A 23338-nucleotide genomic window follows, 5' to 3' on the forward strand; every position below is an offset into this window, starting at 1 on the left:
AGCTGGCCGACGGGAGGCGGACATTCGGGTTGGCGGAAGGCAGAGGAGACGCACAGGTGTGTCTCACTGACAGCGACGGACGAATATGCACAGTGACTCTGAAGAGCGCCCTGTACATCCCTTCGTTCCCACAGGAACTCTTCTCCGTGAAGTGTGCCACTGCACACGGTGCCAAGGTACTTTTCGAAGAAGGTAACAATGTTCTTGTGGCGCCTAATGGTGCAAGGTTTAACATTGATGTGTGTGACAGAATGTATTACTTGCCGACCGAATGTGATGAGAGTGATGTGTGCAATGTTAGCCATGATATCCAAACTTGGCATGAGATAATGGGGCATTGTAATTACGATGACATACTGAAACTGCAAGATGTTACAGTAGGCATGCACATTAAAAGGTGCAAAGCGTAAGCCTGACAAAGAATGTCATGTGTGCATAGAGGGGAAGTTTACTCAGTCGAGAAACAGAAATGCAACTGAAAAGGTGAAAACACCACTTGAGCTGGTGAATACTGATCTAGCTGGTCCAGTGACCAATGGTTCCATAGATGGTTACAAATACATGCAGTCATTCACAGATGTGTGCACAGGAGTAGTTTTCACATACTTTCTGAAAGCGAAGAGTGATGCCGTACAGGCTACTGAAAAATTCCTGGCAGATGTAGCGCCTTATGGCGATGTGAAATGCATCCGGTCAGACAACGGGACCGAGTATACCAGCAGAGAGTTTAAGACACTCCTGCGAAAGAACAAAATCAGACACGAGACGTCCTGTCCTTACTCCCCACACCAGAACGGCATAGCCGAGAGGGAAGGACGTACTCTCTTTGAAATGGCAAGGTGTAAACTGATTGACAGCAACTTACCTAAGAGTTTATGGCATTATGCCGTTCAGGAAGCTGCATACACCAGAAACAGATGCTTTAACAAGCACATTGGCACAACACCGTACACAGCACTGACAGGGAAGAAGTGTGATCTAGCACAGATGCACAAATTCGGGTCCGAGTGTTATGCGTACAAACAAGACAAGGGTAAACTAGATCCCAGGTGTGAGAAGGGGCTCTTTGTAGGGCACGACAAGGGCAGCCCAGCCTATCTAGTTTACAACCCCACCAAGGGAAAAGTGCAGAAGCACAGACTGGTTAAGTTTATCACTAAAACCACATGTGACAGTGAGACTCAGACGCAGGACTTAGAGCTTCACCCTATTGTAACTACTGACAAGACAGACGCACCACAGCCCAGTGCTCAGAGCACAGACACCCAGACTGACAGTCCACAATCCCCAGAGGATGATGGTGAGGAGCACCACATGGTGACACCACAGGCCCCAAGCAGTGGGAGGTACCCCACTAGAGAGCGTAAGCCCCAGAGTTACCTCAGTGCTTACTCAACTCAGGAAGACAGTGATGGTGATGGAGATAGTACACTCACCAGTGTCGACTACTGTTACCGAGCAGTGTGTGGTGTGCCACTGACCTTTAAGCAGGCTATGGCATCACCACAAGCAGGTAAATGGAAGAGGGCAATGGACGAGGAAATGCAGTCACTAGAGAACCAGACCTTTACCCTGACCAAATTTCCAGAGGGCAGAAAGACAGTGGGAGGTAGGTGGGTGTACTCAATTAAAGAGGGTGGTGACGGACGTGAGCAGTACAAGGCCAGATTTGTGGCGAAGGGGTATAGCTAGAGATGAGAAGATGACACTTGTGTACTGTCCTACAGATGAAATGGTAGCAGGTGCTATGACTAAACCTGTCTCAAAGGTGAAATTGCAGTAGTTTTCAGGAGTCATGTTTGGTGCTAGCGTCTGACAAGTTGTAAATATGTTGAGTACTGTGTGTACTACAAATGTTTTCGATTTAATTCTGTGTGTTAATTCTGATTGTTAAAAGCTGTACAGGATACGAGTCACTCATAAGTGGGAGTGTTGACATATGTATGATTGACTAATGTGTATTCTGTACCAGTACTGATCTGTTCCACGCCACAAGGGGGTGTTACCTATTTAATATGAGATGTGTATGATTGGTGACGTCACACCCCCTATATAAAGGAATGTTCTGGGATCGATCATTCTCTTGAGTGCCCTTGAGCCATGACCCAACCGCTCTTGAGCAGTGTGTTTTATCATACTTAAAATAAATATGCCTTGAGGCTGACGCGAGTTATTCGTCTTCGACTCTTTCTGAAACCTGCACATTGGACTTCTGCTGTGGATTGTAGCGCTCCTGCTAACGATATACTTCATAATTAGCTTGTGCTTTTGTAGTGGCATTTGGGCTACTGTGTTCTGCTTAAGGTTTCATTGTCATTTTCTATAATTACTACATTTTTTAAGTAACAGGTCTACTAATTAATTAATTACTAATTAAGAACACAAATGGTCCCATTTGTTGTTGCTTTACTTTGTGCCTAACCCGATAAGGAAGGAGGGCTTCTAAATATCTAGACAAGCCTGCCCTACCACAATGGTCCTTGCGGTTCGCTGCAGTCAGTTGTCAGTCAGGGGGCGCCGAGGACACTGCTGCTAGCCTACTTGAAACATATCGCTGTTTTCAACCGGCAATGGTGGATGGGTGAAAAGGCACGAGCTGCAAGTTTCGATTCTACGCCCTGACGCTGATACAACATTAGAAGAATTATGGACGAATTAAAACACCAAGTCATGATTAATCAGTTTGTTCTAACTGCTGGTTGTGCGGCAGACCAAGCAAAGCAGCTTTTACAAGCGGCACATTGGCAGTTTGAGGTGAGAACGTGCTATGCTGGCTCTATCTGTTTACATTGACTGTGAAGAATCCGGAAGCCTGAATCCATTCCATGGAATGCTTCATTTTTTTTAACAAACACTGGGAATAACATGTTTTCGGTTTAACGTTAGAGTAAAGTTGGATCCACTCCCATTTTAAAAGCAAAATTGATCAACCCGACCATTAACTAAACGTGCGACTGGCAGTCACACGTTGATCTGCTGATGTTATGTAATGTAAATAACAGTCGTTGTAACATGAAGAAATGGTGGTACAGGTATTGGTGTAATTTTAACTATTGTTTATAACTGTAGATCAACATTGTATTTTGTCTTACAGGTTAAGTGGCCTGTTGTATTGGTGCAACGGCAGTATGTTATTCTAACATTATTTTTTTCTTGGATTTTGCAGACTGCTCTTAGCACATTCTTTCAAGAAACGAATATACCGTACAATCACCACCAAATGGTAAGAGCATGGCTTATCTTAGTCTTGTCTCATAACATTTGTATTATTTGTGTTTTATGTAGGTGCTTGTAAGTGTTGTTAGTCGTGCTCGGGATTGCAAGCACGAATAAGTAGTAAAAGCCCATTCTTCCAAAAATGAAAACCCTCGTCACTGTCCGCCATGTTGCGGAGCACGCGTCAGACAAAAATAAACACAGACACGACCACGTTTTCTGAAAAGGTTCCCGAGTTTTATTCTAACGAAAACATTAAACGCGTCTTTCTTCTCAAAACGGAGAATCAATAGCAAACAATTGACTAAGAATCTGCATTATGCTATCACGTTTGGTGTTTAAATGGCTGTACAAGCTGTCATACGTGTTCTGGTTTGTGGGGGAGGGTGATTCCAGGAAAACGAAGAGAACATTTGAAACTGCTAGTGTTTACATCCGCCGCGGCTACTGCTGCATTTAGCGCAATGAATGGAACTCCGCAAACCCTCTCTGAAGAAGAACAGCCTGCCAAAAACATTCTAATCAAAGATGTGTTCTGAGCCTGTAGCGTGTTGTCTCATTTTTGAACACGTTGACCTTTGTGATGGTTGCGCCATAATTAAGGGCTGTGGGGTTTATGAGGCACAGATGGGTCGTCGTTAAAAAAAAATACATTTCGTGTTGACGTTCAGCCCAACAAGACTGTTGGCAGCATAATTATACTACTCATTGGGAGCCAAATTGGTAGAAGTCAGTAATGATAAAGTTAGGGAAAAGTTTCACAAGGGATAGGGTGTTCACTGGACAAGACCAATACAGTGAGTCCAATATGTATTTGATCCCTTGCTGATTTTGCCCGTTTGCCCACTAATAAAGACATGATCAGTCTATAAATTTATGATAATATGTATTCAAACATGGAGAGACAGAATATCAAAAAGAAATTCCAGAAAATAACTTAAAATAATATATTTTAATTTATTTGTATTTAATTTAGGGTAATAAGTATTTGACCCCTCTAGCTAAAGAAGATAAAGTGCTTTGTGGCAAAGCCCTAGTTTTCTAGCACTGAGGTTAGATGCTTCTTTTAGTTAATGACAATGTTTGTGCATAGTAGAAACTATTTTTGCCCATTTCTCTTTGCACATTATCTCTAAAACATTAATAGTTTGTGGCTGTAGCTTGGCAAATGGGAGGTTCAGTTCTCTCCATAGAATTACTATAGGGTTAATATTTGGAGACTGTCTAGGCCACTTCACGACTTTAATATGCTTCTTATTGAGCCACTCCTTCGTTGCTTTGACTGTATGTTGTGTATTATTGTCATGTTGGGAGATCCAACAATGGCCCACCCATCAGTGTAGTGGTGGAGCGAAGGACGTTTGCACTCAGGACTGCACATTACATGTCTCCCTCCATCCATTCATTGACGATGTGAAGTTGTCCTGTGCCTTGGCCAGACAAACACCCTCAAACCATAATGATACCACTCTCATGCATGCTGGTGAGGAGGGTGTTCTTGGGATCATAGACAGCAGTACTCTTTCTCAAAACACATTGAATTGTGATAAGGCCAAACAGCTTGATTTTGGTTTCATCTGACTACAGCACCTCCTTATGTTATCCTAAATCAGTCTGATGTCCGTTGGCAAACCTCAAGTGGGACTGCGCAGGTTCCTTCTGAAGTAGAGGTACCATGTGTGCACTACAGGATTTTAAACCTCTGTGGCATTAAGTGCTACCAGTAGTTTTCTCAGTGATTTTGGTCCCAGTAGCTTTGATATCATTGCCTAGTTCATCCCGTATAGCTCTAGGGTGATTTATTTCTGTTCTCATGATTATCAAATCCCTACAAAAGGTCAAATCTTGTATAGAACCCCAGACAGGCTGATGGATAGTCATTTTGTATTCCTCACATTTTGGAAGAAATGCATCAACAGCTGGGTCATTAATACCCAGTCTCTTTCTTGTGGTTTTGCAGCCCATTTAATCTTTGTTTAGGTCTAAAATCGTGTCCCTGATATCATTTGACCACTCTTTGGTCTTTCCCATGCTGGTGAGGTTGGAGTGTGACTGATTCACTCATACTATGGACTGATTCTGCTGATTCAATGTGTCTTTTATGCATGTTAGTATGTACAGGTGTCTTTAATTCAGATGACAAGTTGATCGGAAGTGCCCATCTGGTCTGTGGGCCCGGAACTGTAATCAGTTGGCAGGGGATCAAATACTTATTTTGCTCAATGAAATGGAAATAAATTAATATATATTCTCTTCAGTTAATTTCTGGATTTTCTTTTTGATATTCTGTCTCTCCATATTAGAATACATATTATCATAAGATTTATTGACTGATCATGTCTTTGTTAGTAGGCAAACCAACAAAATCAGCAAGGGATCAAATACATATTGGACTCACTGTATGTCTTTTCTATTGACTCACACTTCTTTCCAACTCACATCCCAGAACTGATGCAAGTTCTGTCCACATAGCTGATGCACACTGTCGACAACCATCCAAGGCAAACCACATGAACAATACACTGCAATTTCATGGGCTAGTCATCATGGATTGTTGAACTGGGTCCACAAAATTTCCACGAACTGTGTGTTTACAATCCAGCATGTGCCATTAATAATAAGTTGTAAATATAGTTTTTTTGTGCAGAATATGGATACTTCTGTCAAAATAATATGAACAGACAGAAGAGAACACTGTCATACAGATTTGTTGGCTTCATAGGTCTGCAAAACGGACATTTAAGTTAAGCAAAGTAGCTGTTTTTGAAGAGGCCAACAGTGCGCTGGTGGATGATCAGTATGCATTGTGATTAATATGCACTGATTGAATACCTCCCTTTGTAGTCTTTAGGAAAAGTGCAGCGACAGTATGCATAACTGCATAAGCTTAAATGTGTGACTTGTGCCTGACGGTGGCTATCAGATGCTCACGCCATAGGTCCTCCTGAGCCAAACAAAAGCGAATACAAACAACTGTCAAAGTGGTTATAGACTAATGAAACCAACTAATTATGTATTTCATGTCTGCTGATGACTCTTATCACTTAAAAAAAATCAAACTACACCTTCAATCAGTGGTCTCTTGTTTGACTCCCATCTTGTTTCAGGTCAGTCAGAAATATTTCTAGAATAACAATATTTTGCCTTTTCTGTTATTACACCAACCTGTACTGTTGCAACTAGCCATCTATGGCTTTTCCCGTTGAAGCCGATTATTGCTAACATAGTGAATAGCATGATAATAGAGTGAAATGGGGAGACGACCTCATTCGAGCCAATAACTTTCATTATCAGACGCGACAAACAAGTAGAGTTTAAAGTGACCGCATCAGTGAAAAAAGGGTGGTCTTTAAGGAAACCAATGCATGCTTAAAATGTCCCTGTCACAACAAACGAGGAGGATTTGTGGAGTGACACAGTTTGAATCTGCTACTCTAGTCATGGGATTACTGTTTCCTGTTTCTTTGTGCTTCATTATGCATGGAGCGTAGCCACACAAACACCCCAAAACTGTTTACAAACTATTTGCCATCTGTTCCTGTTGGCAAGTACTTGTCTGGTCATATAGATCTTTATTTTGGAAAATGTGTCAAAGCTAAGTTAAGTATTACGCTGTGACCCAATGAAAGGATGGCTTGTTGGCAAGACTTTAGTTTTACCAGAGGTGTATGTGGTCTTGTGGTCCTGACATGGGTAGAGACTTAGATTATTCATAGACAAATGCCATCATGTTATGTGTTTATTCATGAATTCATCTTAATAGGTTTGAAACTTGCGTGTCACTTCTAGGTCATGTGTTGCTAATTCAGTGTCTTTGTGTGTGTAGTCATTGACCTGGAAGTCTTTACGATAGAAGTCTTCATGCGAAGAGGAACTGGAGTGAGGAGAGTTAGCATGTGACACTGAATGCAGGGTGATGGCGGGTATTCCCCCTCGGTCTGCTGTGCTGTGCTGTGCTGTGTGCAGTTAAACCTCCCAGCCATTCTCATTTATTAGATACTACACAGACCTCGCGCCGTGTGTGGGCGGGCGCGCTCGTGTAGAAACATACTGTACGGAACTGGCATAGACCTTCTGAACGCTCAACACTACCTATTGTACCATTGTTCATCTTGTGTTTTTGTTCATGGTATTTTTCTATCGTGTGAGCTTGTGTTGCACAACCATGACAGACGTGTGCTTTAACAGCATGACATGCCTGTGTCCTCTGAGATTTCTTTACAGAAAATAAAAACAATATTTGTAGGTCAGCATAGGGGTGTGTGGAAAGGGAAGAGTAGTTTATTGTACTGTATGTGACTGCTATTGGGGATTGTTAATACAAACACTGTTACTCTCAATGTTTTTGTTGTAAATCAGCGTATGGCCTTAGAGCACATTGTTTATTTACACTACCATTCCAAAATTTGGTAATGATAAGGCAGGTGTAAACAAACCCAATTTTGTACGGTGTTGTGGGCAGCTTACAAAACAATGGTTCATTTGTTGTGAATAGACACTGTTTTGGGCTAACAAAATGGAGGGCATTTGTAACCGTGCTAAAACATCATTGTTCAAACAGATGCAAGGAGAGAAAAAAAAGGTCCATGGTGGTGAACAGCCCCGGCTGTGTTTTCTTGGCAAAATGTCTGCTTTTCTTTTTTTTCTTGCTCGAGGCTCAAGTGTTTAGTGTTTTGAAGGCCGTGTCTTGGTGATGTCAAGCGTTATGATTAGTGTCTTTGTAGCAGAGCTTCTGCACCTGAGAGCGACTCCACAGGGATAAACAGACACTGTGTGCATTCCAATATGCAGACTTGCGTCCTCCACTTGTGCTTGTGGCCTCGTACCAGGAAGTAATACGTTGTGATGACATCACTGACAACAGCGTTGTATTTTCAATATCTTGCAAAAGTTCAATTGTAAAGTCATTTTCTCATTTGCAAACTGGATGGTGAATGAAGAATTGTCCCCCAAAAATGGTTGTGGCTAGGCTGACAACTTCATTGTTTTCTCCACGGAGGCAGGGCATCAGCAAAACGCAAGGCCACAAGCACAAGTGGAAGAAAGGAGTCTGCATATTGGAACGTACCCACTGGTGTGAAAATGAAGGAGAGGAGAAAATGTCTGTCCCTGAAAAAATTAACATCACAGTATGCAGTATGGAGGTGTTAGCTCTGTAGTCAGTGCTCTGTGACAGTGTGGGTGTATTTCCACTAACTCTACAATGGGATTTAGAAAGTTTTACCTTGCGTAATTGGCCAAACATGTTTTGATGGTGAAATGCAAACTGCTTTGTGAAAGCGGCAGTTGTTGATAGATTACAAAGATCATAAATGTGATGTTAGAGGAGAAGTGTGAAACGGCTGGAATTTCAATTGCACGTTTTCAGGAAAAGGGAATGAGTAAAGTGAAGTAATGAGCCTCTTTTCTATGGAATACGGTTGTCCCCTCCAGTCGATAGCCTTTTTTTGGTTGACATGTCATATACATAAACCAAGGCTACGTAATACATGCACAAATGGGGAACAACGGAAGCACACGCAAGTTCTCCTTTAAAACACCAGCAAAGCCCAGTGTTTTCTTAGTGTTGTAACCATGTTTTGATATTCTTCATGTACCCGAATGATTTTGTTGGTTATATCTCTCCTGGCAAAGAAAAAAGGACCACCTGTTTCCCGTTAGTAGTTCTTTACAGAAAACATGTCATAGATCACCTACATAAGCAAGCAAGTTCTGTACGAAAGACTCAAGGATATCCTGTGTTCTAAAAACAGGGAACATGAGTGTTTGGTTATGTTATGTGATGTGTGTGCCAGTCCGGACTGGACTGCTGGTTTGTAAGGGAGAATGGAGAGTTTCCCCTGGGTCGTGTTTGCTTTGGCATGGTGGCACCCTGTTTTGCTTTGAGGGCACCGTCTTTCAGGAACATATTTAGCCCAAATTCCCCGTGAGGAGACGGGGAGCAGGAAGAGGAAGAACTGAGTCTCCTAGCAGCACCCAGGGGCATGCCATTGGAGCAGCTGCTATTGCTTTAGGCCAGCGGTTTTCAATGGGGGGGCGTGGACCCCTGGGGGGAAAGAGATGTTGCTAGGGGGGCCGTAGCAGGTGGGCAGAAAAAGTATAGCAAACCAAAATAAATAATTGAAAAATTCAATAACCAACACATAGCCTCCCAAACATAATCTAAACACTACAGTATTCCAATTAGCTAAGAAGTATGTTTTATTGCGTCTTTTAACAGTATGACTATTATCGTTGTTTTACATCCCAGTGGGACACTGACTCACAGACCTAGCTGATGGTTGTGAAAGAGGGACCAGAGAAAAAAACAGTTTCAGGACCCATGTAAGGGGGGCTTGGCTGGATTCTGCCAGGATACAGGGGGGTCTGTACGTGGTAAAGTTTGGGAACCCCTGCTATAGATAGAGACTCTCTGTATGGCATCAAGATATGAAGAGTTCAGATGCAAAACCCCCTAACTCCATTTCTGAAGACCTGCACTTTTATATTTTTAGAGAAACCCGTTGTTGGTTTGGTTTACATTCATGTACTTGATAATACATATAAATAGTTATATTACATAAATAAAATTTTAAAAATTGCAATTTTGATAGCTTTGTATTAAATAAAAATGAATTAACATTATTTTCTGAAATGGCACTTTTTGCAGGGGGTTTTGCATCTGAACTCTTCATATATTGTGCTACATGTCACCAATGCTACGAGGTCCAATCCATTCCTGTGTTCTTAAAAGAGATGAGTGGGGCATCCCTAAATGGTCGAATTTTCCCCATTGAACTCCATTCATTCTCAAGCACGCTAGTCTCCTAAAGGGGCGTGACAGCGCACATAGACGTGACAGCTTAGAGCCTTACATCATATTGATTCTGCAAGATTCCCCAAACAGTCTCCTCCATATCAATAGTCTTTGTTAGTTAGTGGCTATTTGTCCATGTTGGTAATTAAAATAACTGAAGTGTAGTGGTTGTGGTGACTTACAATTTCAAGAAAGAGGTAAAAATAGCAATTGAGGGGAGGTTGCAGCAGTGCACTTTACTTCAATTCCTTTTATCCTCGGATCTCCATCGTCATTGTGTAATTTGCACCTCGTATGAGAGGAGAGACTCCCACTGTGGAGCTGGGGCCGATGTCAGTTTATTCAGTGGTTAGCACTGTGGTAACATGAGCACAACCTTTGCTGTGGAAAAGTACTAGATGGCCAGATCAGACTTTCACCATATTGAGTCAAAAAGTATATAATTCACAAAATACATGGAACGCTCTATGAAACATCCTCCTTATGACCTTCCCCCTCTTCTTCGTCTTCTTTATCCTTCGGAATGTGTGTATTAGTGGGTGAGGTTTACTTTTGAAGGTGCTTTTAACTTGTTGCACTTTTAAGTGGGACTGGGTAGGGGGCTATCAAGCACTGGTACCACTTTTCGCTTTGTTGCACTTTAATTGGTTACCTTGGTAATTCAGTATTTTTAACAATGACAAACTCTTGAATCTTCCTCTTCTTCTCCCTCTTGTAGATGTGCACTCCGGCGAACACGCCAGCGACGCCCCCCAACTTCCCGGACGCGCTCACCATGTTCTCTCGCCTCAAGGCCTCGGAGAGCTTCTCCTCGGCCGGCAGCCCGCGCGGCGGCTCCATGTCCTCCATGATGGCCACCTCCCCGCCGCCGCCGCCTCAGGTCAACTGGGCCATGAGCCCCCCGGCAGCACCCGTTCCCCAGGGCCTGTGGACCTCAGCCGGGCCTTGCGCCCCCCAGGCAGGCCCGCCGGGATGGCCCACCTCCGCCTCCGCAGCCGCAGCAGCCGCAGCAGCAGCCGCCACACAAGCCTGCCCAGGGCAGATGGTCTCCATGGCGATGGAGGCGGAGAGATGAGGGGGGCCCCGGGGGGTGAGGGGCCACACACTACTGGGGGTGAGGGTGAGGATGGGACGGTTCTCCTCTTTTGAGGAGTGGAATGGTGTTCAGCGGAGAGGATGAGGGCTGGTGATGATGGGATGGAGGTTTCTTGCAATGTGGATAAGCACTGATGAAGACAAAGATGGCCGCCGGTAATGACAACGCGGGCAGGGTTTTGAGGGGGTGGGGTTGGGGGCGGGCGGGAGGGGGCAAGATGTGCACGGTTGATAAGGACGTACACAGGGTGCCTCAAAGCATAGAAGAACATGTTTTGTTTTTTTTAGATTTTTTTCCTTAGTAAGAAAATAAAAGTGATGGACTTGATTGCGCAAGTCGGATTTTTTTTCTTGGTGGACTACTTTTCGGGCACGTGGATATGTGTACTCATGCATTGTTGTCCTCACAGTTCTCTCACTACTGCGCACACTGCATCAGTCGACCGATCCGGGTGTCCTTACACAATTTTTTTTTAGTTTGGCTTTTTTTCAAGGTGAAATCATGCGCTGTGTGTGTGTGTGTGTGAGAGTGTGTGCATGTGTGTAAATTTGAGGCATTCATATCACCAACATGACCATGTCTTCAGTTGCTATGGCACCAAAGGCCACTGATACTGATATCTGATTGGCTGGGCCATTGGAAACTTTGTCACCCCAAAAAAATACTTTCAACAATAACAATGACTTGGTTATCTCTGTAAGTTGTCAGAAACCTCTGAGCTACTGTAAGGGTTTTGATAAAGTTGGTTTATGACGTATGATGGCCTGTATTAATAATTCTTTTTTATAGCAACAAGAAATCTTAAGTATAAAAATGAATTCTCATTTGTAGCACTGTTTGGATGCAGTCGTCAAGCATCGAAGGTTCCGATGTTTTTTTTTTTTCCCCAGTATGCATTTGTTCATGATTCAAAGTTGTAAAGACAGATAAACAGGAGACAGCTTTTGTCTGATCATAGACACCACTTTCCACAATATTTGTGGATGGCCTTCATTAATTTATCAATGTTCTGTTTGTGACAATAAACAATGGTATACATGAACCGTGACACTTTAAATCCTCTCTTGCTGTGTTGTCTAACTTTCTGTTGTTATGAAGACACCAATCGTCATGCGTAGGGGAAAACCTAAATAATCCTTGAAATGTGTTGTACTGTACATGTTGTGTCCTGTCCTGGGGTTTAAAGACTCAGTTTGTCCCTCCTCAGACATTGTTTACACTATGGTTTAACCATCTTGAGCTTTTAGCTGCCTGGGTGTTGTTTGGTAGTCGCACCAAGCTCCACAGTCAAGCCACTGATTCTGATGGCATATGCATAGCTTTTCACATATTTCTAGGAAAGGAACAGCTGAGTGCATGCAGATGCAGTTTGCTAGATGGACTTGAATGTGAAACTAATACCTCTTTTCCATTGCCAGGTATCTGATAGGCCTACAGCTCGACAAAGCGTGACTCGGCCGCCACTTTTTGCTTTTCGAATAGGCACAAAACGGCTCAATCGTAAAGCAAAAAGTGGCGGCCAAGTTGTGCTGTGTCAAGCTGTAGGCCTACCAGAAAACTGGCAGTGGAAAAGAGGCATAAGGGTACACTCCATTATCTAAACTCCTGTTCTTCCTTGTTCGTCTGGCCTTGTGATGACTTTGCAACCTAGTTTTTTTTCCTCCACGGAGGCAGGGAGTCAGCGAAGTGGAAGTCCACAAGCGCTGAGTTGAGATGAGAGCAGGAGTTTGTGTGACGGAGGTGTTCCCACACGGTTCGTCCCCCTCGGGGATGCGAACCTGCCACCTCATCAACTACATTGGTTCGGCAATGGGAGTCACAGTACGAGCGCGCTGAGCTAAAGGGCCAGTCCGGTAGCCTAAGGCTACCGCACCATATTGAGGCTTCGGGAGGGAGGTTTTACTAACGTTTCATGCCGAACTCTGAGATAGCAAATTTTATCTGGCCCATTGTTGGCCCGATCCTTTTTTCGCGAGTGATAACAGTCGGCCCGATTCTGGCTTTGTCCGCGGCCCAATCATGGTCCTATTACTGTATGCCGACAGCAGCGGCGTGGAACAGGGGGGGAAAACCCTGACTCATTCTTAGAGCCCAGACCACTTGGGGGGCCCACCGGGGGCCCTCCCATGGAAAATATTTTTCTTCTTTCATTTTTTTAAACATTATTTTAAAAATAATGTCAATACATGTTGGTAATTTATGTAATTCCAAGGTTCTCTGGAAATACATCTGTTGAATTGGATATACTAGCCTGCAAATCGGCTATATTCTATATCAGACACCCCCATTATCACGCATTGGTTTAGTCCGCCCTCTCGCGGACTTTTGATTGTACAATATGCGGAATCAACACTCACTCACGTCATTATTATTAGGCATTAAACGCCGCGGGCGGTTAGCAATGAAAGACTTCTAAAACACCAGGCTTTCACAAAAAGAATAGAAAGGCAAGAGAGACAGGGGAAACAAAATGAAGGAAAGCAACTGCAGCTGATTTCTTGCAAGAAAGGTGAGCCCAAATGTCAAAATTACAGCCTACAAAGTAGGATACCTAACTAGCCTATCCCATTCCCATTCCGTGTGGCCTTCTGTGATAGCCGATGTCAAATGAAAAAAATAATCTCATTTTGTTGGCTATCATTGTGAACCCATATTTGTCTTTGGCCTATATTCATAACAAGTGTCCCAAAAGACCAACATGGGTCGATGTTGGTTCAAATATCCAAATTATAGCAAAGGCTATTTGTAAAATGAATCCCACTCAATTTCAGAAAATGTCACGAACGTGAAGATGCCCCCTGTCGCAGCAGGTGCAAATGGTGTGAACTTGAGAGAAGGTGAGCCTATTTTAGCTAATATCATAGTCTTGAAGAAAAGCGGTTTCTCAACCGGTGCAATGCTGCCCGCCCTGGTCATCGAATTTGCAGATTGATTCTGTCGATATTAGTCGACGTCATATTCATCAGTTGCCAATGTCAAGGTGGCGGTGCGAACAGCTGTCAGTCTTGAACCTTCATTCTGCTTTTATTTTGCGGTCTCAAAGCTCTGGTTACTTTGCCATGTCCTCTGACCATCTGACAACGCCCGTTATAGATGAAGTGTGGTAAAATAAATGACGAGATTTTGACGGGGCACCAGTCTGCGTTTTGAATGTTGCTGACGCCATTCTAATCTGCGCAAAGCGCAAGAGATGACCCTGTTTGCATAGCGCAAGAAAAGAGGCAGAGTAGCCTACCTACCTCCGTGCTGAGCAGGTAGCCTATCTGCATAGAGTTGCTCATGAAAATTACAAGCTACTACTGTGAAATAGTTACTGGCCCATTTAAATCTGAAAGTATATGTAGTAGCCTAATAAATAATGATTTCAAAGAAATAAATAGCCTAGGCTATAGCCTAACTAGGTTCGGGGTGCCCTGACTTTCAAAGGTTGAGCGACATCAAATCCAAACAGCGATACTTTTGTTCTATTTAGGCTACTCTGCTTTAACCGCAGGTTAAGGCGACATTTCGAAGTCAGCTTCTACCGGCACAGCTGACTCTCTTTTCCTTGCTCTCCCAAACACTGATACGGGCAAACGTGACGTGCGTGCGGGGCAGTGCGAGTGAACGAATGTGCGCGCGAGCGCCTGTGTTTCTGTTCAGCGATGCACATTGAAGAAAGTACAGTTCAACATATCAATGTCTCGTGTGTCCATAGTGCACGAAACAGTAGGCTGGAAGCATTGTGAAAAGAGATTTGTCAGTCTCTCTCCTCCCCCTCACACACCATAGTGATGAAGTGATTAAATGTCATCCCTATGAATATGATAGCCTACTTTTCATAACTGGTAATGTGAAAGATTAAGACATTTTATATTTTTAGTATGTCTATTATGTCATATGATTGAAGATGAAACGATTCAAGTGAAGGAGAGGAAAGCATAGAGGGGTATTCTGAGGAAGGCAAGAAGGATGACAATATCAGGAGGTAGGCGCGCGCACGGGGGGGGGGGGGGGGATTTAGGGTTGTTTAGGTTGGGGTGTGTGTAGGGGGGCCCATGGAAGAGGTTGTTCCTAGGGCCCCAAATTTGGTGCTACGCCCCTGGCCGACAGTGTCGGCTCAGTGTTGGCTCAGTTACTGCATGAAGTGACAGTTATTTTCAGTGTTCTATGAAGTGTTGGCTGCGTCACGGTAACCAGTGTTCCAGCCGAGCCGACTCTCAGCCGACAGTGCCGACATTCTGCCAAGATTGGGCCGACTGTTCTTAACGGTTTTTGCTACCTATAGTTGGCCTCCGTTTCATTTGGATAATGGAATGTACCTACACTGTTACAGACATTATAGGTAATGGGTTGGCCAGTATTAGTCTAGGTGTGAACTGGTACTGAGTAGCATGAGTCCTCATCCAAATATTTTTTCCTGCTTTTTACCTTAATTTAATTCTGTTTGGCAAGACTCCTACTACAGCCGTTATGTTTGTGTTTTGAAGGCTTAGCAGTGGTGAATTTCAAGTGCACTTAAAATATGCTTTATAATTGACTTCCAGCAGCACGAGTAGCCGGGTGGGGCTGATGACTTAACATGAGGTTCGAACAGGGCTCAGGCGTACATTACCTGGGATGACTTGTCTTGCAGTGCTACATTGCTAGCCCTCCAACTGTGTACCTGTGTACCAGGGTAGGGCCAAGGGGTGATTTGAGATTGGGCCTTGAAGATGCTGGGGCGGAGGGGTTTGGGGGCGGGGGTGAAAGCCAGAGGCTTGTGTCAGAGTAGCTGTTATCAGCTGTGTGCGAGAGAGTGTGAAAGTATGTAACGCGGCATCAAAGCCTCAAAGGGTTTTGGAACTCTGTTAAGACATGAAAGAATGTTATTTTGACTGGGTGTCTACAGCAGGCCTGTCAATACACAGCCGGCCGCACAGTCAGAAACACGGAGGTAGAAACACGGAGGCAGAACTGGGTCATGTAGTAGTGAAGCGGGTGGGAGGGTGTCCTTAATTCTCCCTCGGCCTTCGCAGAAGCGGCAACACTTGCCTATAAAAGACCTTTGAGTTTTCAGCTCACATCACAACAGTGCGCCCACGCCTGCTTCCGTCACCTGTGTGTGGTGTGTGTAATGCGCGCGCACGAGCTTGTGTGTGTGTGTGTGTGTGTGTGTGTGTGTGTGCGCACGCGCGTTTGTGTAATGCGTGTGTGGGTGTTTGCTAAGCGTAACATGAATGTTGGGCACAGGGCCGCTGACAGCTTTGGCTGGGCCCAGGACAATGTTATTTGAAAGCCCCCCCAACCCCCCACCCCCAACCTAATATATACAATGTAATGGGGACCCAATTCTGGGCCCCTTCTCGTCCGGGGCCCGGGACAACTGACCCCTTTGTCGTCGTCCTTCCCTGCCGGGTAGCTGCCAGGTTGGGCAAGGACAAACACAGCAACCCGAGGGAGACAAAAGACAAAGGGCTGGGCCCGGGGCTGGACCAGGCGACAAGTATGGCCCGGGCACTTTCGGCTTAAAGGGGCACCCCTCATAATTAGCGACGCAGAACTGAATCACTGGTGGGCCCCGCACCCTTGTGGGCTTATCTTTTATTTTATTTTTATACCTTTCTGAAAATAGGGGCCCATGAGGGTGCAGGGCCCGCCGGGAAATGCCTGGTATGCCAGATGGCCAGTCCAGCCCTGGCTGGGCCATTACAGAACAAGCCTCCATTTAAAAACTGTATTCTTGGCAGACTACACACGTCTACTTAAAAGACTAGAGAGGAAAAATACAGTACACATGTTTACACACGCTGGCCTGGCCTGGCCTCGCCACGCCAGAGAGGCAAGAAACTCCTCGCTCACCATCATCTGTCTCGTTGTGGTCTCGCCCACAGTAGAACCAGAGAGAGTAGAGAGAGAGAGGTTCCATTGGCCCATTGTTTCCTGGTTCTATTATGGCCCCCCTTAGGCAGACCTAGGGAGACCTAAGGACTATTCTATTCATTGTAGGAGCATTATGACACGCCCCTTTAGGCAGACCGGAACCTGGTCATGTTAGGTGCCCATAGCAACCTATTATGTTGGCATATCTCTATATACTTAAAGAATCTCTGGTAGAACACTACACAGGCTCGCCTCGCTCAGCTGGACGAACTTGCTGGGCTTTTTCACGGTAGATAAGTAGATAGCCCCATATGGTCGTGATTAAAACACGTGATGTCAGGGAAGACTCTGGAGAGTTTTTATTCTTGTGCTAGTGTTAGTGTTGTAACAGCAACAGCTTCCTGAACTGAGCTGGTTTGGACAGAGACGAGCACAGGAACTAGGCTATAGAGGCCAGTGGTTCTCAACCTTTGTTGAACAAACGCCCCCTTGACCTCATTGTAAGCCTCCCAACGCCCCTTTGAACTCATCATAAGCCTGACAATGCCCTCCGGTATTACAAAAATAAATGGATTAATGCCCACCCAATGGCAACTAAGTACCGCCCGCTCTCAGCTGTATTCTTCTCAACGCCCCCCTAGAGCTCCACAACGCCCCCTGGGGGGCTGTACGGTCCCCGTTGAGAAACACTGCTATAGGCCGTGGAGGGCTGAGAGGGGTCACTACCACACGAGAGCTCTTGCAGGGCGGGTAATCTGCACTCACGTGCTCTGAAGTAACATAGGGGTCAGTATTACATACAATACATCAGCACTCTAGCAGAGAGGGTAATGTGCATTCATGTTCTCTGTAGTAACATAGAGGTCACACTACATAGCCTACAGTACACAGTAGTACATGAGAGCTCTTGCAGGGGTGCATTCTTCTTCTATAATAACATAGGGGTCACTATTACATACATTATATGACAGCTCTTGCAGAGAGGGTAATGTGCATTCATGTTCTCTGTAGTAACATAGAGGTCACAAGCACATCTAGTAGGGGTCACTACTACATACACCACATGATATCTCTTGCAGGTAATTTGTGTTCTTCTTCTGTAGTAACATAGGGGTCACTATTACATACATTATATGACAGCTCTAGCAGAGAGGGTAATGTGCATTCACATTCTCTGTAGTCACATAGAGGTCACACTACTACTCCTACTACACTAGTACATGACAGCGCTTGCCAGGGTCACCTGCATTCATCTTCTGTAGTAACATAGAGAGGTCACTGTAACACAGAAAACCAGTGCTCTTGCAGGGCGGATAATCTGCATTCATGCTCTCTGTAGTAGCACTTGTGTAGCAATCATATCACTGTTTCATTATCCTGCAGGAACAATGCTTTTGCAGTGTAACAGTTAACTAACTGCAACAATGTAACAATAGTGTAACAATGGCAATGCATTGTTAATGATCTTGTCTTACAAGTTGCCAAATAATAACACCCGAGTACAAACTCACACATCATTGCAGCTACCTTTTTTTTTGTCTTGTGTCAGTCACTATGTTTACTTGATGTTTTTAATTCCGAATTCATAATTCCGAATTAAACATTTGCGTCAAGTTTACTTTGATCTTTCCTTTAATTATGAATTAAGAGGTGTTTACATGACGTTTTAAAAGCGGAATTAAACTTAATTCAGAATTAAAGTCAGTTAATTCCGAATTACGTAAATGTCTCATGTAAACGTAGCAAATGTAGCATGTGCCTACAATAGATACAGGGGTTGGACAAAATAACTGAGACACCTGTCATTTTAGTGGGGGAAGTTTCATGGCTGAAGTGGACCAGCCTGTTGGCCAATCTTCATTAATGGCACATTGCACCAGTAAAGTGAAGTGTGAAGGTTCAATTAGCAGGGTAAGAGCACAGTTTTCCTCAAAATTTTGCAATGCACACAACATTATGGGTGACATGTCAGAGTTCAAAAAGGAGAAATTCTTGGTACGTGTGTAACTGTTGCATCTTTGACCGAGACAGCAAGTCTTTGTGATGTATCAAGAGCCACAGTATCCAAGGTAATGTCTGCATACCACCAAGAAGGATGAAGAACCACGTCCAACCGGATTAACTGTGGACGCAAGAGGAACTTAAAGACACTAAAATCACAGGTGTCACAGTTATTTTGTTCGACCCCTTGTAGATGGCCCCACAGAAAAAAGGGATAATGTGGCTCTTTTAAAGGTGGGGTTACAGGTTGACCATTTTAAGAAAATGTACTATTATGACATCACGTTGGGGGTTCCGCAGGCTCATAGGAGTCTATGTAGAACCTTAGAACCCTGGGGGAGTTCCCCAAACGTGATGTCATACCTGCAACCCCACCTTTTAAGTCATGTTCTTATCTGATGGGGGCAAAAATTCTTTCTGAGCAGGAAGGTAGGGCGGGAGGAGAGAGAGAGAGAGAGAGAGAGAGAGAGAGAGAGAGAGAGAGAGAGAGAGAGAGAGAGAGAGAGAGAGAGAGAGAGAAAGACTTCCCTCTTTGGCAGCGTGTGTGTGCGTTCCCTTGTCGTGTGTGTGTTACATAAGAGTGTGGCTGGCTGTGCTGTGCTGTGCTGCATCGCTCTGCAGCAGTCTGCCGTGGCCCATCATGCCCGTCTGTCTGTCTGTCTCTGGCTGCCCGTCCGCGCATCTACACTACACTACGCTGCACTCACAAACTCCCTCTCGAGCTCCCTCACTAGCCTGCTGCATGCATTGTCTCGAATCACGGGCTACGAGAACACCGTGTCCTTAGAGAAGAAAACAGACGGTGGTGGACAGACAGACACACAGGACTGAGGCTAAGGCTGAGACTAGTAGACAGACTGCCTTGAGGCACGCAGCACGCAGCATGCTCCTGTGCAGTGCTCAGCTTCAATAATGCATTAGAGCTGCATTCTCAAGCTCCACCTCCATATGCCACTGTTTGGCTTTTTTTTTATCTTATTTTATTTTATATTGTTTGTAGTTACAGCAACAAACAACAACCAACCACATACTAACTCATACTAGCACAGTTTACTAGCACTCAAAATGACAGTTTTACTGTAGGAACACCACAATGACAGCATACTAGCCCCATATAACTAATGTACCCTGATGCTGTTTATTAATTTGTCAGATACTGTATTTGGAATGTATGTACAAGAAAAATATGATAGATTAAACAACTAATAACATTAGTAAGATACTCAAGGACACTTCCCAGGGCTCAAATGAAGGGGGTTTTGCTTTTCTCGAGAAAGGAAGACACCAACTATGTTTAGTGCAATATCTGTATAGAACTACGGTGTTATGCCACTCAAGGAAAAATGCACAGCAGCATCCCCCCCCCACCCTCTCTTTGTTGTGATGTCTGTGCAGCACAACAAGATAAACAATAGGTAGGAAACCCTTGCAGAACTAGGAAACAACATCAAAGGTACATATTTTGACAGATGGGTGGGTGAGTAAATACAGTACATCTCCTGTCTAAACATTTAAAGGGGGGGGGTTGGTCGTAGTAGGCCAGATAATTTTAGCAATGATTAAATTCAATGACGTATATTACTATGAATAGAGGTCAGTGATTAAATTAGAGTACAGTATTCCTGCTACATGGCAATTTCAAAGACTGGTCCGATGTCCTTTTTGCGCTAAGGTATTTGTTTACCAATGGGTGTACAATATCAGTATCTCTTTCATAAATGTTTACCAGTGGTGTTTACATTAGCTATACATGCATGGGAGTGTATTGTTTATCTTTGGTTATTCTCTGTGGTCCTCAACTATGCAACAGGATATGGAAAGTTTCCATGATGATGACAAACACAAGGGGTCCATGCAGTGCAGTCCCTGACGCTGGGGGTGCAGTGAATAAATGTAAGCCTACGTACGCTTAACTTAAAGCCCACTCTATAGTGCATAATGAGCGTATTTATAAAGAATTATAATGCGCATCATAATTAGTCACAATGCATTACGGCTACACTCATAATGCTTCCTGATGTATTATATCAAATTACTAACTATTAACTGCTTACGACTAACTATCGGATCTAACTATTGTATAATTAAGCAATATGACCCGAGTGGGAGGGATGATGTGCACTGACATCCTCCCTGGTGTGGCTCGGCCATAGGCACGAAGCCGAAGGCTGAGTGCCGTCGGCAATCACACCAGGGAGGATGTCAGTGCACATCATCCCGACCACGAGGGTCATATTGCTTTTATACAATAGTTCAATTGCCAACAAAATACCAGAATAAATATAATAAATATATAATCCAATAATTATAAAATAGTTAGATCCGATAGTTAGTAGTAAGTAGTTAATAGTTAGTTAATAGTTAGATTATACAATAGTTAGATTGCCGACGGCACTCAGCCTTCCACTTCGTGCCTATGCCTTCGAATGCCTATGCCTTCGTGCCTATGCCTTCGAACCACACCAGGGAGGATGTCAGTGCACATCATCCCTCCCACCACTCGGGTCATATTGCTTAAATACAGTATAGCGGTATTCTATTTCTGTCCTAGAGCAGGGTAGCCGGCCCGGTTTGCTTTGGCCTCCTCCAGGGCTTCTGTTCTGTTGGACTCCTAAGGAAGCCAAGGAGGCGGCCGGCTGGGAGAGGCGGATGGCCTGTTTGTTGGCGTTGGAAACGCCTGCAGCTGAACAGGAAGGATAGGTCTTAGTCAGCATGTGAAAATGGTTAGAGGAATGAGACTAATAACACATTCCAGCTCAGGAGCCTGGCTTTTGCAGTGCATATATTGGATGAAATAAATAAATGAAATGAATAAAATGAATGATTGGACTGAATGAGTGCATAGGCTGTTCTTATGATAATATTGTTTTATTGTTATTGCTGCTATTGTATTGTTTTAAAAGCCCTTCAAGGGACGAGCATTGGAAATTAGCTTTTGGCTATAAATGCTATGATGCTTGCTGTTTGGTTGTTATGCAACCTACATGTTATGTATCTGTCCCTATCAAATAAACTACTGTAAACTAAAACTAAACTAAATGAACCTTTTAAATAGACTGTAATATGTGGTAGGAGTATATCTAGTGCAGCTTTTGTGAAAAAATAATCAGCCTTATATTTGTTCTAAGTATTTAAACAAGCTCTGTTTTTATTCATCCATCCATCAAGTAACATACTATAATTGGAATTTCTTATGCAGTCACTAGCAAAGCAGGCTTCTTCAAGAGAACAAAACCTGTGATTTGTGAGGCAGCTTGTCTAGAGGGGAATTTACGCACTACAAGCGGAGATTTGTCTTGCACACGTACAAGGCTCAGACATATCAAAAAAATGACCTCATTCTTGTAGAATCATGCAGTATAAACATTCCTCAAGAGTGCCCTCTAAGGTCAACTGAGGTGTGGTATACATTTGGCCAGCAGAGGGAGACCTTCCACATGCACTCACTCATGTATGTCTCAAGGGCATCATATATGGGTGACAATATCTGCAAAAATATATTATGAGAAGCCTTGCTAGGATTACAGTGGCTATTTTGAAGAGTGTGGAGCAAATAACAATTCATGTTGACAACCTCACCCCCACTCTTGCTGAGCCTCATTCATATTTGCACATTGTATTTCCCCACTGACACATGTCAGCAGAGATGTGACAAAAGAAAAGATCACTCTGCTCTTATTCTGGACAGAACTCATTATCCAGTATATGAATGTACTGTGTGGCTCAGGGGATTTGTTATGAAGCCTGTTCTGCACATTTGGACTCTACGGCATCCCTATGGCCAGACAGACCTTGCCCACTAATTACACCAACCACACTGTTCCCAACTCACATACTTCCCTGTCCATTTTCAGGTGCATTGCAGTAAGTATGTTGAAAACTCACATTCTCCATCCCAGCCTTTAAAGGCAGAGTATGTTACTTATATTCGCGAAAAATACAATGTTCGTGAATGGGCAGCATCAATTCTGGGAATTAACTACGAGAAACTCGACCTTGAATTGTTTTCTTTGAGTTTCCCATGTCTGCTTTTCCTGTGTAATTTTGCTTGCCGCCAACATTCGTCACTGTTGTGTCTTCTGCTTCTATAAACACATAGAGATCGTGAGGTTATCTCCATGTTGTTTAAAGCCTTGCTATAGTGTGTCTCGTTTTACAGCAGTGTCCTTGGGTGACTCGAAAGGACCTTCACAGAAGACATTACTCACGCTACAAAATGGGCTTATTGATGTAATGTCGTCACAGTGGGCCAGTTTTATTTCATGAACGGATAATGCCCTCGGGATTCATTTTGAGTCGCCATTAAGAAGTCCATTAAGCAGTCATTGAAAGGATTTTATACTTAGGAAATAATTGAACAATTAAATATTGAAGATAAAAAATTGTAA

General features: G+C 43.8%; 1 protein-coding gene across 1 annotated transcript; it reads left to right on the plus strand.

Moving 5' to 3' along the window:
• Positions 1–2499: 2499 nt before the first annotated feature.
• ubald1b (UBA-like domain containing 1b) lies at positions 2500–11277 on the plus strand. Its single transcript, XM_063216487.1, has 3 exons — positions 2500–2754; positions 3167–3223; positions 10731–11277. The coding sequence occupies exons 1-3, from the start codon at positions 2647–2649 to the stop codon at positions 11085–11087; spliced, it is 522 nt and encodes a 173-aa protein (XP_063072557.1). The 5' UTR covers positions 2500–2646; the 3' UTR covers positions 11088–11277.
• The last annotated feature ends 12061 nt before the right edge of the window (positions 11278–23338 follow it).

The sequence above is a fragment of the Engraulis encrasicolus genome, chromosome 2 (genome assembly GCF_034702125.1).
Source record: "Engraulis encrasicolus isolate BLACKSEA-1 chromosome 2, IST_EnEncr_1.0, whole genome shotgun sequence".
NCBI lineage: Eukaryota > Metazoa > Chordata > Actinopteri > Clupeiformes > Engraulidae > Engraulis > Engraulis encrasicolus.